Raw genomic sequence first — 17711 nt, forward strand, 5'->3', positions numbered from 1 at the left:
TTATACTTAATAGGCTTCAATGAGATATTTCCTAGATGTATTATTTCAAAATAAAAAGCAAACCTGTAGATTTGCTTGTCCTGCAAAGGCTCCATCCTCAATGTAGCTGATTTCGTTTTTGGTGAGGTTGAGGTCAGTCAGGTTGGTGAACCGGTACATGGAGCTGAAGAGCACGGCTTTCAACTTGTTCTCGTTTAGTCTCAAGTCGTGGACTGTGTTGTTGATGTGTTGAGGGATAGTTTCGAACGGCGGCTGGTTTTGGCTGCAGATAGCGAGCCACACGTAACCTTTATCCCCCTCAATGAGCCAGCAGTCCCCGTTCACTGTGTAGGGGAGGTGAAAGAAGAATAGGAGGGAGGGACATATGAAGAGGAGGAGAGTGGATGTGGCAAAAGGCGTCTGCATGATGACAGTGAAGGGAAACAGTGAACGAGCTGAGGGAGAGTGACACGGGAGTAAAAAAGCAAAAAATAAAGATTTCTAGGATAAAGGGAAGAGGCAAAGGAGAGCAAAAAGGTCAAAGGTCAAAGGTCTGGGTGAGGTGGTGAAACAGGGAAGAAGGCCAGTCACAGCTCGGTGCTCATTATAGTGATTAGCAGGGGACCCATGTTAGGCTATGTGTTGTGGGACTGCAGGGCCGAGCAACACAGCTTGTCTTCATGCTCCCTCTATAGAAGTGGATCAACCCTGGGAACAACGGCAAAACCTGTGGAGGAGAATGGAACAGAAGTAGCATAAGAATAACAGTGTGATGGGCACATAACAGCAACAATACACGCATAATGTCCCAGGCATTCCTTGTGATTCTTCCGGTTCCACAACAACGTGTAATTGTGTAATTGTGAATTAGGTTTGTAAAGCAAACTGGAACTAAAATAAGCTTTTGCTCATGCTAAAACTGATTGGTTAATGTTAAAGTGAAAGAAAGCAAACGGCACAGTTATATATTCAAACCCATTTAATGTCTAACAGTGACTCCAGCGCATCGGGATATCGGGGATATCGGGGATATCTGGTCCTGATGCTGAGCGCCCTCCTCCGTGCTCCTTGTCCTAACACTGGAAGTGCAGATTTAATCACCGAAACGCTGACAGCACATTGTCTCCGCAGACATTTCTTGTTGTGACACTATCCTGCCAAACCCTAAGCTCTCTATCCCATCTGCATGTCATTTGAATAGCAGTCAAGCGTTTACATAAGGAAGGGATTAGCTGCCTGTTGCATCATGACAGACATTGTCCTCCTGCCGGCTCAGCAGCTGCAGAAAACACACTCGCAATTACACACGCGTTACACAAACACGGACACTAAAATGGACATTAGACCCTCAGACAAAATGAAAGTCAGCCTCGCAGGAAACAGATCAAAGCGTAGCCTGAGCGACGCCCACAATGCACCAGGAGACGGCGCAACGCTGGTTTGTGATGTGTGGGACTGCACCTCGTCAACGTGTCGTAGTATTTCTCACACATCACATCCCTCCCAGTTTGACAATATCTAGGTTTCCACCAAAACAAAAATACATCTTCCTCTTTCTTTCTCTGGAGAACAGGCCAAATTTATTCCCTGCGCTCTAAATTCCGATTCTCTCTAATTCCGACAGAGATTTGAACTCATTCCAGTCTATTCTGGTCCAGGCTTCCCCGAGGTGCCAGCAGAGAATGTCCTGTTTTTAATCTACTTATTACAGCAGCAAAAGTGTAGTATTGAAAACAAGAAGTAGTGCAGAATCGCAGCGAGTCGATGACCTTTGCTCACGGTTAGCGTTTTGCATTTTGAGTTTATTTTTAGTTCTCTTTCTAAATTGTCCCAAAGTTTGCAAAATTGTGATTTGGAGACTTTAACCAAACACTGTTACCTCCCATTCATTCGTATTCAGACCTTTACTCTGCATGCGCTGCCAGCTGATTGTCCTGCTCCACCCCCCACATGAGACGTGATCTCATTTGATGCTCCACATAGCGGAGCCCAGAGGGCCGACATGAGGACGGCAGCGACCGCAGCGTGTGAGCGCGTTCAGGGACGTGATCACAGAATGAGGAACTAGGGACGTGCTGAGCACCTGTGTCAGAGGAAGGAGCGTGATTCACAACCAAGATCTGCAGGAAGGCGCTGCATTGTCAGATTCCAGGCCTCTGGTGCAGCTGCCGGGTGGCGTTGCCCCAGGACAGAAGCAGCCAAAGAGCAGGCAGCAGCCTAAACCTTTATTAGCGGATGAGCGGCCGCGTGTTGGGTTCTGAGGCACATGACGAGGCGGCATCAGGCTCGCCGCAGGTGTCTCACCGTCCCTCCACGTTCCAGAATTACATCCACTAACGCAAATCCTGTTTCAAAAGCGCCCGCTGGTTAATTGAATTACAGCCTTGCATCACAGAAAGGATACAATTAGAGGCACTAATTGAACATTATGCACTGGCACGCTTAAGTAGGTTCGGAAAGCTGTCTCCAAATCCAGCAAGTTCATGCACGAAAAAGGATTTTTTAAACTAATATGACTACGTCCTTCACAGAATTAAACAGCGGTGACTGGAGAGGACACTGCTTTATGTTTTTGTGTAGATATGTGTGATGGTCTAAAGGATTTCTGCACATTGTGTTAGTGGTTGTGATAAATGAGGCCTCCTGCCACATGCACACACTCGAAACGCTCAGGCTTCACCGCGCGCGGCTCCTCACGAGGTCCGGGCTGCACAACGTTCGCTTATTGATCATCACTGTTGCCATGAACACACGTGCGTGACTGACAGCGCCCGGCGCCGACAGAATCGCTGGCATTTGCATCAGACCCGTGCATCTCATCTTCTTCATTCGCTGCCGCCACAAAACCCTCCTTCCTGAACGGCAACGGCCTCCAGTGACAGGTGTTGGAGTTGGAGAGGGTCCACCTCTCCCTTTTACCAACGTGACTCCTGGAGCCGAGCCACCGTCAGTCCAAATGCAAATTCATCCGGACCCCTCGTGCTGCTGGCTGCATATGATGTTGTCATTTTGAATTGTGTCACCTGTGGATTATGTGTCTCCGGCTCGAACGACACGTCAACACAACAAGCGGGTAATTTATGCACATTAAGGCACAAGGCAAATTTGCACTGCGCTATTCAATTTGGGCTCGGGATCTGTGTGTAATTACAGCCTGATGCAGTCAGCCTGCCGCCCATTATGCAATCAGACCAGGACCTCCTGCATGTCAGACTCAACCAGGTCAGTAAGGAAACGATGGCAAGGCTTTAACGCTCATTAAAAAGACGAATGAAACCTTTATTGTAGTATTATAATGTAATGGATTTTATTATAGAGGTTTGGATGTTTATGGCACTGGAACACTCACCCTCTTTTATTTTATAAATAACTACATGTGACATGATGAGAAACTGACAGAGCATATGCCTAAATGTTATTTGGAGATTGTAAGTCAAGGTTTCATATCCGATTATTCACACGATGCACACGCACAGTGACATTTCTCCAGGCAGCGGCAGCCACAGCATCCAGTGTTTTGTTCATGCTGGATTTTGACAACAAAATAAAATAATAATATATTATATAGCAAAATAATGAAAAAATGGACAGGTTCGCGGTAAAAACAGGGAAAACCATCGGTGAAATGAGACACAAAATGCTGTGATGAAAAGCAGCTGGGGAAAAAAAGGGGAAATCTCAGATCCAGCAGTTACCAGGTGATTATTTCAGCTGTTACTGAGGATCTTGACTGTGAACAGGTATTTTCATCGCTGTCTTTTGACAACACTGTGACTGAATACAGTGGCATGTTTGTGAAAGACCAAAGAGGAATCTAGATACTGAGCACAGTTTAGTTTTGAAGAGAATTTAGAACGATAAATAACCTAAAGCTGAACAATATCTAACGTCCAAGAAATGGATTTAACAAAAATTTTATCTTTTAAAATGTGTGATTGAATCTGACACTGCTCATGGTGATGCAGGTAAATGACTTGATTTGACTCATTCCATCACGAGTCAGATTAACGTGGAGACTCATTTAAAGTCTGGGCATCTTCTACAGAACGAACCGAACGCGGACGAGAGCTGAGCTTCACTCAGCTCACGTCTGGTCCTGGCTACAACCAGCAGGAAGGAATCAGAACCCAGATTCAAACGCAGTTAGGACCCCGCGAGGGAAAGAAAGCGACTCGTAGTCGACTCAGGCCTCCAGGCAACAAACTCGACGTACAACACTGTCACGCTGTATTAGCGGCGTCAACAGGCGGCAGACTGGAATCTCAGCTCTGTTTGTCATTGTACGAATGGTTCTGGCCCCCTGCTGTGAGGCGCTCCTGTGGCAGGATGTGCATCAACTCCGGCCGGGCCCGCGTGTTCACTGAGGGACTGTGCTCCGTCTATTTTTAACTCCTGCTTTCTGCTCCGCTGCTAATTGTTGCCAAATTAAGGTTAGTTAGTTCCCCATAGTTCTCACCAGTCCCTTCATTAATCCCACCCCGGCTTCTGCGCTTCATCCCACTCCTGTGTCTGTCCTGACAAGCTGCACTCCCCCCGCGTGATCTCCACAGGGGGCTTCCCTCCGGGTTAGGATCAAATGAGGACACGCAGCACAACATGTTCACCTCCGCACACGAAACAAACCTAATGGCCTTTCTCCAATTTAAAAGGGGATTTCAACCAACAACCTGGCTGTCGCCACGCAGATGGAATGACCCCCAGTCCTTTTTATGTTTGTTTCTTCCACTCTATTGGCAGATGCAGTTGCCATAGTAACTGCTATGTTAGCGTAGCATAATGAGATGTTTACTGTAGCTGCTAATTAAAAAGTCGACCATCTGCACATGCAAATATACACACGCTCTTTCTTCTTATCCATCTCCTGCCAGTCAACAGCGAGCTTGGTACTTAGCTTCTCCTCTAGCTCTTTATATTTCTATATTCATATTCATAGCATAACGTAAGTACATGTATGTAACAGGCAGACGTGTTTCTGGAGACTTGCTACTACTCGAGCTGCGAGTGTGTGAATATGTTCAGTGAGTACAGTGATCGCTCTGGGATTTAACTGTGTTCATCACAAACAAGCCCTTCAGACAAGAATCCCCTAAACTTCCTTATTCAGTTTTTCTGCTCTTCATGTTCCTCCTCTGGGGTCTCTGTGGATCTCCCTTCACATCCTGCCAACTCTCTCCCTTCACATCTTTTTGTCTCCGTCTCCTCTAATCCCCGCACAAGCCCTGATATTTGTTCACGTCTCTTAATTTCCTCCACTTTGTCTTTTTGTACCTCTTCCTGCATCGCGTTCCCTCCATCACTCCGCTCTGTCTGTTTTATTTCCCTCTTGTCCAGACCGGTTCCCTGGAGTGCATTGAAATGTGAAGAGGTTGAGGCTCTGAGCAAAACATTCTTTCCTCTCCACTTCACACAGGGTTTTGAGAAGAGACAAACACAGCTACAGACAGATGAGGCTCCTCTGAGAGCAGTCAGTGTGTGTGTGTGTGTGTGTGTGTGTGTATGTGTGTGTGTGTGTGTGTGTGTGTGTGTGTGTGTGTGTGTGTGTGTGTGTGTGTGTGTGTGTGTGTGTGTGTGTGTGTGTGTGTGTGTGTGTGTGTGCGAAGGGAACACATGATTTCTTAGTGGCCGTAAGAGAAAATTTTAAAAGCAGTGCTACTAATTTGTTAAGCGCTATTGAGCAAAGGGTTTGTTCACACTTGACAGGGTCTAAAGTCCCATATTTGTCTTATGCAACTTCATATATGCTCTTTTACATATATCGTATTACAGTACTGTACTGTACCTCTATGAGAGAAGCGGCTTGTCCCACAGGCAGAAAGTTATAAATAAGTGAGAAAGAGGAAAGAAAAGAGCAGTGGGAGAGACAGTTGGGACAGAGCTGATGAGGTGCTGCTTCTGATTTCTTCATTTTTACAGCAGCAGGAAAAAAATGGAGATAAAAATGATTGTAGGATATTAATATTATTATTATTATTAATATGAGGGTGATCCAGGATGCAAAATGCCCGACCTTCGAGTGTGAGATAGCAGCACAGGCAGAGAGACAGACTGGAGGTTTAAAGGAGTGAAAGCAGTCGTTGGGGGAAGAGCGTTCTAACTACCTCTCTAGGGTTTGATCTATAATTCATGCTTCATCGTCATGTATGCCTTGAGAGCATATTTAACTTTTCCCTTCTTTTTCCATGCATCTCTCCTTTTGTTCTCTCCTCCGCGACCTTCGCCGCGTATCTGTGGCGAAACGCCGCCGTCACCCGCGCGTGACATCGTATCCATTTCCCGGACGCCTCGCAGGAGGAGGAAGCGGTGAGGCGTGAGCGACGAGCGGCCTCCAGGCTAAACGGAGCCGAGCACCTCCACCGACCACCATCACAGCTATCATCTCCCAAATGACTGGGTGCTCAGTCGGGTACTGGAGAGCAGCAGATTCCAGCAGAGCTCCATGGAGCTGAGGTTGGAGCCGGACTCTTGACACTCAAGAGCCGTTACAGCAGCCGTGTGGAAGTAAGTACAGCGGGGGGAGGATTTAGGATTTAGGGAATAGCAGCCGGGAGGAGCAGGAGCTTGAGCTTAGGCCACACTGGGCCAAAGGAAAACACAAACTGGAGGATGTGATCTACAAAGGGCAGCGCGGATGACTCAGTGATTGAGGTCAGCCAAATGTCAGAGATTGCAGCCTGGGCAATAACACCACAAAGACAGGGGAGGAAACCTGGTTCTGGGGCAGAAGAGGAGAAAAATGTACGTACGAGTCAAGACAGCAAAGTCAGAAGGGCTGAAAACTCGTTTAGATCTAAAATAATTATCCCCAATGTCTCTTCATCAGTTTCATTAGCTGTGTAATTTCTCTTATTCTTATGTTGATGGTGGGTTTATGCAAATGATGCATTAAACTCTGACAGTACGCACTGCGTCGCTAATAAAACCCTGTCATTAATGCTGTTTTACACGTCTCTGGTGACACAAAACCGCTGATTTCATTTAAACAATTCTTATATTTGACGCCTGTGGGATGTTGAGTCCATTGATTTCCCTCTGGCTAGAAAGTCCCACAGGTTGGATTCACGTTCGCTGACGTCAACTTTGACAAGCAAATAAAGTGTCATTACGAGCATTTCACGCCTCCTCCACACGTGTTCGTAGGTTTAAGACCTGAATTGTCCGACACATATCAGACCACAAGTCGAGCTCTGGGTTAAAGGACGATGCAATCAGAGCACTGTACTGTATGTTGTACTGTGTTATCCTTCGACCTACCCACTTGCACCACTGCTGTCATAGCAACAATGAATCAGTGCCGGAGGCGCAAAAGTGCAATCACAACTTGATCACAGAGGAGCATGGGAACCGATGATGCATAAAACATGGAGACGGCGCAGGGGGAGGAAGCTGATACACGGACGCCAGGCAGAGATACTGTATAAAGATGGAGAAGCTTTGTTGAAAGGGAAACAGAGGGACAGAACGAATGAGAGCCTTACGCGGAGCACAAGCACCACAGAACCGATGGATTAGGGGTGTGATTAAATGGAGAAGGATAATAAGCCGGAGGCCCGGCGTGTGAGAAGGAGGCAGATTCAGAGAATCCAGGGGATGTGAGTGAGGATAAAGAGGGACGGCGCTGCAGGTGATGAATCAGCAGCGACGTACGGCGGCAAACTGCTGCGCTCACAAAACGGCGCCTTCACAGCCGCGTTCATTACTGTTAAGCGGTGATTTGTGGGCGGCTGAAAGGGATCCAGCGGACGCTTAGACCCGCCCTCCCCCCGGTCCAGGTCCTGGTCCAGGTCGTGGTCCAGGTCCTGGTCCATGGACTCATGGACTCATGGATGGCAGGTCGTTCCAGGGTAAAGAGAGTCTAGAAAAAAAACCCAACAAAGCTTGTTGTGTTGTGCTGTGTGTGTGTGTGTGTGTGTGTGTGTGTGTGTGTGTGTGTGTGTGTGTGTGTGCCTTTCCATGAAGGCAGACCTACAAACCCACTTGGGGGAGCAACGTGCAGCGCTGACTGTTTCTGTGTGAGTCATGAATATTCCGCCTAATTGCATTTCATAATGTTGAGGAATTCCATTGGCAAGCCCGAAGCGACACGCTAACAAGGTGAGCGGGGGAGCGTGGGGGGGAGCGGTGCCAGCGCTGCCAGAGTTGAATATTGGAAAATCGCTGCTCTCAAAATTTGTATATTGGTTCGAGGTGGTCACTTAAGCAAAATATTCCACGTAGGCTGAAAGTGTCAGTGTTGATCACGCATCGGTTTCTTAGCTGCAAAACACCTGATTGAGTCCTAAACCAATGAGTGGATCTTCATAACCAGCGACTTCATGCAGCAATTCCTGGCACCAATTAAAAAAAACAAAGATTATATAAAATGCAAATGTGCTGCCAACGATTCATATGAGCTTCAGTCACATACAGTTACTGCATGTCGCCACCAACGCTTACAGGACAAGCAGCTAATGGACGATTCTTGCATTCAGGGCGGGTCTTTCTGTTTGTCACACACAAATCTGCAGGAGGTCCTCCATTAAACGCGTCCACACGGACTAGAAAGGGTTAAAACTTGAAGCATGAGCTGAAAGACACACATAGAGGAAAGATTTGGACCGCTGAGCTGCAGCCATGTGTCACTGTATCAGCGTGTGACCCAACGCGCCTCTTCTCCTTCCAGTGATTTGCACCATTCTTTCCCCGTATTACTTCGGGGAGCAGCTGCAATCCGCTGTAATTTTAAGAAGCCTCTGTATTACTTAGCTGCTTTTTCTAAATTATTAATTTTCAATACCATAGCGAGCGAGCTCCCGCTGAATACAAAGCGTGGAGCGGAGCCGGTGCTGCAGGTCGCTGCATGGGATACAACTACTACGAGACCTCGGGCTCGCTCCGGGGCGCTGAGAACACAAGGCAGCCTGCTTTCTTCCTTTCTCCATCAAATATTCAGTTCTGCACCACGGGGACTAAACTCTGCCTATTTCTCACCACTCGCGACAGTTCTGTAATCAAATAAAACGCTCTCTGTTTTGATTTGACGGAAGCGAACCGCCCCCTTCTCTAACGCCTCCACTTCATCAGCGCTTCTATTTCTAGAGCCAATCAGCTGAATATCGTGCTAACGCTCCAAACACATAACTAGTAGGTTTAACATAACTCAGTAATGACAGTGCTGAAGTAAAGGGACTAGGTTTGAGTGGAGAAAAGGCACTTTTACATTTAGTCATTTAGTAGCCGCTGCGACTCGGTGCATATTGATTCAATTTATTAACTACAGTATGAGTCAGCTGTGAATCCAGGCCATGAGTCACGCTTAATAATAATAGTGGAGATGGCAGAAAGTGTCTGATGGTCGGCTCCTCACGTGGCAGAAACAGAAACACTTAAATTTAGCTCATGTTCAGAAAATCCAGTCACACGTGATTTGAGATTTGTGTGTGTGTGTGTGTGTGTGTGTGTGTGTGTGTGTGTGTGTGTGTGTGTGTGTGTGTGTGTGTGTGTGTGTGTGTGCGTGCGTGTGCGTGTGTGTTAATTAATAAATAAAAATAGAAATGCGTGCAAAACCTTTTATCATTTTGAAATTATTTTTTAAAGGTTATTTCTCAGCAGGAAATACATTTTTGTCCTGTTAAATAAGACGATGAGTGGAAATGACTTGTTTTTCTCTGATTAGTTTCACGTTTCACTTTGTTACAAAATAGACAATTTGCTCCGATGATTTGCTGATTGGACAATCAGCCTAATATAATGTACCATATTTTTGTATGGAGCAAAACAAATGGTTTGTACTTCTATCGTCCTAATGCAAACGTACAGTAGTACAGTAACAGGCAGCAGATGCGCGTCCCTCACAGCTAAATGTTGTACAGATTAAATTGGCAGCCGTGCAGCGAAGCAGGAGACGAGCGTGTGGGTGAGCACGCGCGTGTTCCCAGCATCTGCATCTGCATCTGCATCTGCATCTGCATCTGCATCTGCATCTGCGCCGCTCAGACGGAGACGCCGACTCCGAGCCTCCTCGTGCGCGTCGACATAGTTATTGTCTTGTTGGGGGCGACGCTAACAAACCTTCTGCGGTGCTAAACTAGGGCAGTGCCTGGCTGGCGGCGAGAGGAGAGGAGATGGAGAGGCAGAGGGAAGGAGGAGAGGAGAACGGGAAAAGGAGAGGAGGTGATGAAGAAATTACACAACCATGTAAATAGCACGGAGCGAGACATTCGCTGTCCTTGTCTAATTGTGTTTTTTGTGTCACAGTGACCCACAGATTACTGTCATCATCACACTAGACGGAAAAACACCTTCTTATATTGTTACACAGTATAATAGTGATAAAAGAAGGTCTCGACCTTCTACAGTAAATGAACGTTATATGTGTGACAGAACACATCAGCCATCATCTAATGCAACACGGACATAAATATTAATTACACCCAACATCACCAATAATAGATTCTAAGTGGCTCAATATCAACGTGACCTCACATCCTTAACCGCTGTGCTCTGGTATGTAATTATATTAGTGTGAAGGAAGAGCGTGAGACATAAAAACACAGGTTATTTACAGGTATGCAGTCGAAAAGGAAAGAAAACTGGGAGATACTGTAGGAAGCGAGGAGAGACGTGATGCCACAGATGAGACAAGTTGCGACAGAGCGTGTTATGACACTTTCCTGACTGATAAATCGTGTGTGTGTGTGTGTGTGTGTGTGTGTGTGTGTGTGTGTGTGTGTGTGTGTGTGTGTGTGTGTGTGTGTGTGAGAGAGAGAGAGAGAGAGAGAGAACGTGAAAGACAGAAAGAGTGTGTGAGAAATACACTGTGCGAAAGAACTTTCTCATCTTGGGTCATGAAACAAATCCTTCTTTTATTACAACCAGAAAACAAAATGGAGGAGGGGGAAAATTAAGAAAGACGTAATTAGAGAAAACAAACACAGAGAACAACACAGAGAGGAAACCAGGACAGAGGAATCAAAAAGAACGTACAGCCCAAAACAAATGCAAGAAACGGCTAATTAACATTCCAACAGGTGGCGAGTGCGATAGATCTGTGAAAAGACGCGGACAGAGAGCTTCCAGGTCGATGGCGGAGCCGGCTAATTGCGCCTAACAAAGACTAATTGCTGGACTTGTGCTGCCAATATGAGGTGGATCACGACAGGAGCGGCTGCGGCCACAGCCGAAGTCAAACGCATCCACGGAAATAACGGACGAAATAACGAAATATCCACAGCATAATTCCTATGTGTCTTATAGTGAAACTAGTGAAGCAGCAGAGACGCTGGTTGTTCCGTAACTCTGATGCTTTGCTGACTCAGCGCTCCCTCCCGTTCTAACGGATCATAAACATACAGATTAATCAGCGTCAGTACGTGGAAGTAAAGTACACGCGAGTCAGGAAGCGTTTAGCGTCACAGCTCTCTCCTCGGTTCCCCGGTGTCGCCTGTCTCTCGCAGACGCCCCCCCCCCGCTGTCTCCCCTCGTGCCCCCGAAGCACCGCTCCCCGCCGCGAAGAGTGTGATCGCACGCCGGGAGTTTTAACGCTGCCACCGCCTCCAATTAGCGTTTCCTGGAACGGCGAGGTTCGTGGAGCGCCGCTCCGAAACCCGGAAGGTCGCTGGATCGGGCCCAGGGTCGGATGCGCCCGAGCGCGTGCATCAGCGGACGCACAGCCTGTCGCCCGCCCCCCCGGGGAGCGCCCAGCGGTGCTGCACGTGCGTCCTCGTGACGAGAGCCACCAGTTTTCTGATTTACACTTTAAAATGGACGGACACCTCGACGACCACCAGCAGCTCAACAAAGGGTTAAACCGTGGCTCCACGCGCCGCCGCGGCACAAGCCGCGCGTTATTAGACGGGCGCGCGCCCGTTTGAGCCGCACAACTGTCTAGTTACGCCAATTACGAGCGGAAGCTCCTGCTCCTCGCCGACAGCAATTAAAGCTGACGCGGCGCTGCCGCCGCGGCCCGTTCGCTAAGAGCTCTAATGGGCTCCGCGCTCTGAGACGCACCTCCGCTCGTCGCTCACCTGTGACATCTGATCTTTCTCAGTGAAATTAATCAAGCCCTCGTCGCGTCTGTTTTTCCTCATTTCGCGTCGTCTCCTCCCGCTGCTGTCACATCCCGCGTCCTCCTGCGGGACTCGTTAAAGCCTAAACTTTTTGATTGTAAAGCTCCTTGAGGCAAATTTGGGGTTTTATAAATAACTTGATTTCTTATTATAGCGACTTCTCATACTTTGCAGTACGTCACATCCATGCCTCTTATCAGTACATATACAGTCTTTTCGCTTTTAAGTCTAGCGTTCAGTTTGTTTGACTACAGTTTTATAAAATGTCCTCACGCGTGACTCAACAGATTGAGGCAAATCGACACATCCAACATTTATGAATCATCATCATCGCCACGTGTTTATGTTTCATCGCTCTTCCAGTGGCCCTCACTGTAAATACACGATGCAGTGGAAGCAGTAAAAATAGAAGTATTGATTGGTTTTGAGTTGTGTGCATGTTTAATGCTGCGGTCTATTCTGCATATTCATGACGCATACCGTTCAGTGAGGTACAGTATTGGCCTTGTTGTATTATCATTCACTTTAATGTGGCCGCTTCCTGAACGTCTCGTCTGCAGTAAAACACATTTCTGTCTCCTTTCCCTTGGTTGCACCAAACCTGGGCCCTTCCACGACACCCACTATTAATCCTGCTCCCTGCTAATTGCTCCATCCTTCAGCTTTCTGTGATTCATTCCCAGCCGCAGATGCTTGTCTCTGAACCGGACTCCTGAAGCGAACTAAAGCAAAACAGTATAGAATCCCCCACATGATCCCAGTCTTTTTATGCAACGCTGTAATTCTTCTCCTGTGCAATGTCATCCTTCAGAAGCTACAAATACAAAACCATGAAAGGCAAGAGCAGGAAAAACTGGAAACCAAAGCCTGCAGAGAAGCCAATCATAGCAGCTCTCAGAAAGTTGCAGGTTGTAACGAGATCTAAGTTCAATCAAACCTCTCGTCATAAGCTGAGGCTTAGAGGGTTTCAAGCCCAGATTTACACTGTAAAGTTTAAGGGACAGCTCTGAGAAGCAAGTCGCTGTAACAAGCTTTAGATTTTGACTCCCTGTTTCACTTTCTTGAGTTTTTACCTGATTAGCCTTGAATATGTGGAAGCGACGGGGGACAAGCAGAGGCCACACAGCATGTAAATGAAGATTAATAATGAAATGAGCGCATGCAAGGTGCTGCGTCTGTGCACGGCTAAGGTAATACTGATGTGGAGGTTAAGTATGAGAAAATGAGAGTGAAAGGAGGAAGCAACCAGCACATGGGAGGGAGGATGAGGAGTGCTGGAGGAAACAGAGGGCGAGAGGAGAGGAGGAGGGAAAGCAAACAGCTGCTGTTGAGTTTGACGCTGGGAGACAAGTAACAAAATCAGGCCTCATTACGACCCTTCTTGTCCCCTGGGCTGCTTTAGAGTGGCATCAGTTCCCCTGCTCTGCGCTGCCTCGGCCTCGACCTTTGACCCCCGCCCTCCTGACAGCCAGGTGATGCTGGGAGCATCCGTCGCGTCACCCGCGGGCTCCGTTTCCTCGCTCTCGCGGCTCCGCTCTGTGGGCGACGGCGCGGAGCAGCGCTTCGCGATGCACGCGTGTAGGCACCGGCATATGGCCTGTGATCGTACAGAATCAGACGAGTTGGAGGAACAATGGCGTTGCTTGTGATAACAATGGCTTCATACAGCGCCGGCTGCTACGTTAATGATCACTGCTGCCACATTCGCGGCTCTCCAAGCCAAGTCAGCCACATAAATAGAACAGCAATTCACAAATTTAGCACAGGCATGGCTGCATCTTAAACCAAATGACACTTAGAACTACTGCATTCTGGGCTTTTAGGGACTTTGATGAAGCTGCTGCGTGTAGTAAAGTATTTTTAAACCAGTGCTCAGACAGAAAGTGGCCTTTGATGATTGAGAGTTATTCCACCCATCATCTAAGAAACAGATAGTTATAGTTTGGCTAATTAGAATAATGTGTTTTTGAAGAGTTGGCTGCTGTGAATCAATAACGTGTGAATAAAGACTTATTACAGATTTTCATTACGCAATGTTTGGCTGGTTTTCGTGGGTGTCTTTGTTGCTTTGTTGACTAATTTTTGGAGTTTGTTTGTCTTTGAGTCCAACTTTTGAGGCTTTATACACATAAGAGGGCTCACTAAGCTTTGGGCTAACAGGTCAGTCTCATTCTAGGCTACCTACATAGTATAACCCTGACATGCTTCCCAGGTTTAAAATAACACAGGGCTAGGTCTCAGACGACACGCCGTTCCTCATTTTAGTGCTCCAGTTTCATCTGCGTGTGTGTGTGACAGGGTTTCAATTAATACACACACACACACACGCACACATACATTACGGCCCAGTAATAAGTTTCTGCAACTATTCTAAAAATACTACGTTTTCAAACTTTTTATTGGTACATTTGCGCATTTGAGCCGAAGGTTGCAGCAGCAGTGACGTGAAAACGAGCACAGAGCAAAATAAATCACGTTGTGAAGTCAGAATCAGTATGAGGCAGCGCAGTCCCGCTCCGAGCTTCCCTGCGAGCGCCGTCGCTTCGAGATGATTTGCTTGTTTGTTTACTAATACAACAGTTCTGCATCTTGTATTATTCAAGATTATGTAAATATACCCAGACGTAACGTGATCAGGCATTCATCAGCTCAAAGGAGTTCTGTGTCCTCAAATAAGTTGCATTTTGTTTTCAAAAACGTCTAAAAACAATTATGGGAAGTTGTTGACTGAGTTGCGGTAGGTGATGTGCTTAGAAACTGTAGATGGTAAAGTGAATAAAAAAAAATTAAATTCATGAAAGTTTGACTCACTGCTTTCGCAAACGACGTGAAGAGCGCACAAGTGGAATTTCTCCCCAAACAGAAAGAATCAAATCCCGCACTGCAACGCTGTCTCTGCACCACTTCAGTCACTCAACCACGAATAGAAAGGAGGGGTCAACTCCGATACGGACGAGACAAGGTTGCTCACTTACAGTCGGAGACAATTGCAAATTAAAATGAGTCTAGTGAACATAAACACAGGCAGAATGAATCATGGGTAAATGATCAAACATCCTATGTATTTGAGTAATGGGTTGAAACAGGAATCCTACATCTGAGTCAGGTGTCATATAGTGGAAGGTAAAATCTTTTCTCTCTGTTGATTTCCATAATAACATAAGACAAAGGCACCCCTGACATCTTCATTAGAGACCTTTCTTTAGCTCGCCATACAATTTAAGTTCACTTCATCCAATTACTCATTTTGTTGACATCTAATGATCGTTTGCCTTAAAACGAACATAATTAAGGCAAAACATCTGCGCCAGGCAACAATGAAGAACAAAACACGGCTTCATCATTAGCATTATAAGCACAGAAGCTAATTACGCTGGTTAGGAGCCGTGGTGCTTGGCCTAATTACTCTACTTTAAAGAGCTGAGCGTCCCAGTGAAGGACTGACTGCATTCATTTGGCTTCGGTGACTGTCCAGGACCTGCACCTACTGCGCCACCGCTGCTACAAAGCCACTCAGATTAAGGGTGAACGAGGCCTTGACAGCCGCACCGACTCCCCACAACCCCCCACCCCCCACTGTGGCAATAATGAACACTAGAGATTACACGGAGCCGGGAATTCCACGGCAGCCATAATTTATACATGGCAGACACCCACCGCAACATACACATGCACTGTTCCCTGCTGCGAGTAGGATGTGCCCATGAAAAGGAAGCCATTCAAAGAAAAACCCCGAGCTACAGTAGGTGTGGATGAAAGTCCCCGGGGAAGATGGTCGGCGCGATGCCTCCTCCCTTTGATCACCTGCTGCTTTTCTATCCCACCACCAGCGACTGGCAGCCATTATGCCGTTGTTGCGAGTTGCTGTTGTTTAGCAGTGGCCTCTGGATTAGGTTTTTGCGAGCATACTGATCTGATTACAACACTAGATAGGTCAGCTTATGCAACGGGCGCTGTATGGCCCGCTGCATATGGGGGATGTCTCTCCTACAGCTTCTTTTCCTGTGTTCTCCCACTCTTGCTTAGCCGGTCGTGCATTTGGGGAATTATGTGACTAAACCGCGCTTTCTCATGTTAGAGGTCCAGCGCAACGCGGACCATATTATCCAATCAGAAACTGTCGAGGGTTCTCTCAGGAAAATCCATAGTTCCAGCATTACATTATAAAAAAGTACGCAGGCAGGAACGTTGTGCCAGTTTCCTGGGCAGGCGAGGAGTCGTCCTCCTCATCTGGTGGACAGCAGAGCCATAATGTGGGTGTCAGACCCGTGCAACCTCCATTCTCCTCCCAGACAAATGCACATGATCTTGTCCCGTCTTTTGTCCCTAAGTTCCAAGTTTGTTCGTTCAGGCAACGCTAATGACAAAATATGCACATGCTGCTGAATAGTTGGTATCAACTACAGCAACCGGTGCAGTGAAAACAAGCTTACGCATACATGTACATGGAGACATACACTATAATGCAGTTGTCTTAACCTTATCTGTCTGTAACAGTAACAATAACATTCATAAATATTCATATATGCTGTTGTGAATCCACTTTTGCTGGAGTTCTGTGTCCATCGCTGAGTCTCTTACGCACACAAGTCACTGATAATCGCTTCAAGGCTGCGGCTTCATTAGCCAACAGACCTGGCGAGTGGATTAACACTTCAAAGAGTGAAAAGATGGCGCCAGGGAGGATGCTTGGTGCCAGAATAGGTAACGTTAAAAGGCTGACTTTATGGCTGTGGGCACCGGGTCTAGCCGGGCCCTGCTTCCAGTCCGTCCCCGGCTTCAGGACTCGGCTGCTCTTCTTCTGAGCGTTTCACTCGGGCGTTTAGCAGCGCGCGCGCCTGCATACGTTAGCCTCTGTTTCACTGGGCATGTCTGCGTGTGCATGCATCTGTGTGCACCGTCTGCTCGGCGATTCGGGACGCATCCATGCAAGCGCCGACGTGTTGCAGGGTGAAATAGCACAGAAACATCTATAAATACGAGAGGCAGAGCAGAGCGAATCGGCCTCGGCTGCAGATAAACAACGTGTCAATAGGCTTCGTCTTTTTGTTCCCCCGATCTCAGAATTGCAGCCATGTTGGCGCCGCAGCCGCGAGTGTAAATACTGTTTTTAAAGGGCGGGTGATGTAACCTAATGTGAGCAGGATTACTGTTCTACCCCAAAGGGAGGGGCAGGGCAGAAAAGTAGAATAGTGAGACAGAGCAGTGATGAAAGGAGCCCGGAGACACAGTCGCTGTTTTGATGCCACGGGTGAAGTTGCCGACGCCGGGGAGGACGAGCGGGAGCTCTTCATCGCGGCCCCGACGCACCCTTACTGTTGACTTTTAATTACGGCCGAGTCCCGCGCGTGTAAACTGAGCGAAGGCCCAGGGGACACGGAGGCCATGTTTCACGTTGAATACAAAATGCGTAACATTTAAAGAGCAGGAGACGACAGCGAGACGTGCAACAGCCTCTGAGCTGGATTTAAAACCCACACTTAGCGACAGCGTTAGCTTAAGCAACGACGCGCACAGAAACGCACAACCAATTCTGAATGTAAGATGGAGTTGTGATGATCAGATGGGAATAAGCGCTGAACTGCCGGGTGCGATGAAACTGTTCTCATCACAAAGAAGAAGACGCAAAACTGAATAAACAGGCGACAGCATCACAGCATTACGGAAGCTATCCTTATGTGAAGCTAA

The 17711-nt window shown here is 47.3% G+C and overlaps 1 protein-coding gene across 3 annotated transcripts in view; it reads right to left on the reverse strand.

The window, feature by feature from the left end:
• Positions 1-17711, reverse strand: part of LOC114860081 (protein phosphatase 1 regulatory subunit 29) — a 40059-nt gene that overhangs the window by 8191 nt on the left and 14157 nt on the right. For 2 of the 3 annotated variants that reach the window (XM_029158365.3, XM_029158367.3), the window contains exon 3: positions 64-706. In XM_029158365.3, coding sequence (XP_029014198.1) covers positions 64-405 — 342 coding nt within the window. In that variant the 5' untranslated portion in view covers positions 406-706. Of the gene's footprint in view, positions 1-63; positions 707-7645; positions 7832-17711 lie in introns of all 3 variants that reach the window. The other variant, XM_055510850.1, reaches the window with a different exon arrangement.

The sequence above is a fragment of the Betta splendens genome, chromosome 8 (genome assembly GCF_900634795.4).
Source record: "Betta splendens chromosome 8, fBetSpl5.4, whole genome shotgun sequence".
In the NCBI taxonomy this organism is placed as follows: Eukaryota; Metazoa; Chordata; class Actinopteri; order Anabantiformes; family Osphronemidae; genus Betta; species Betta splendens.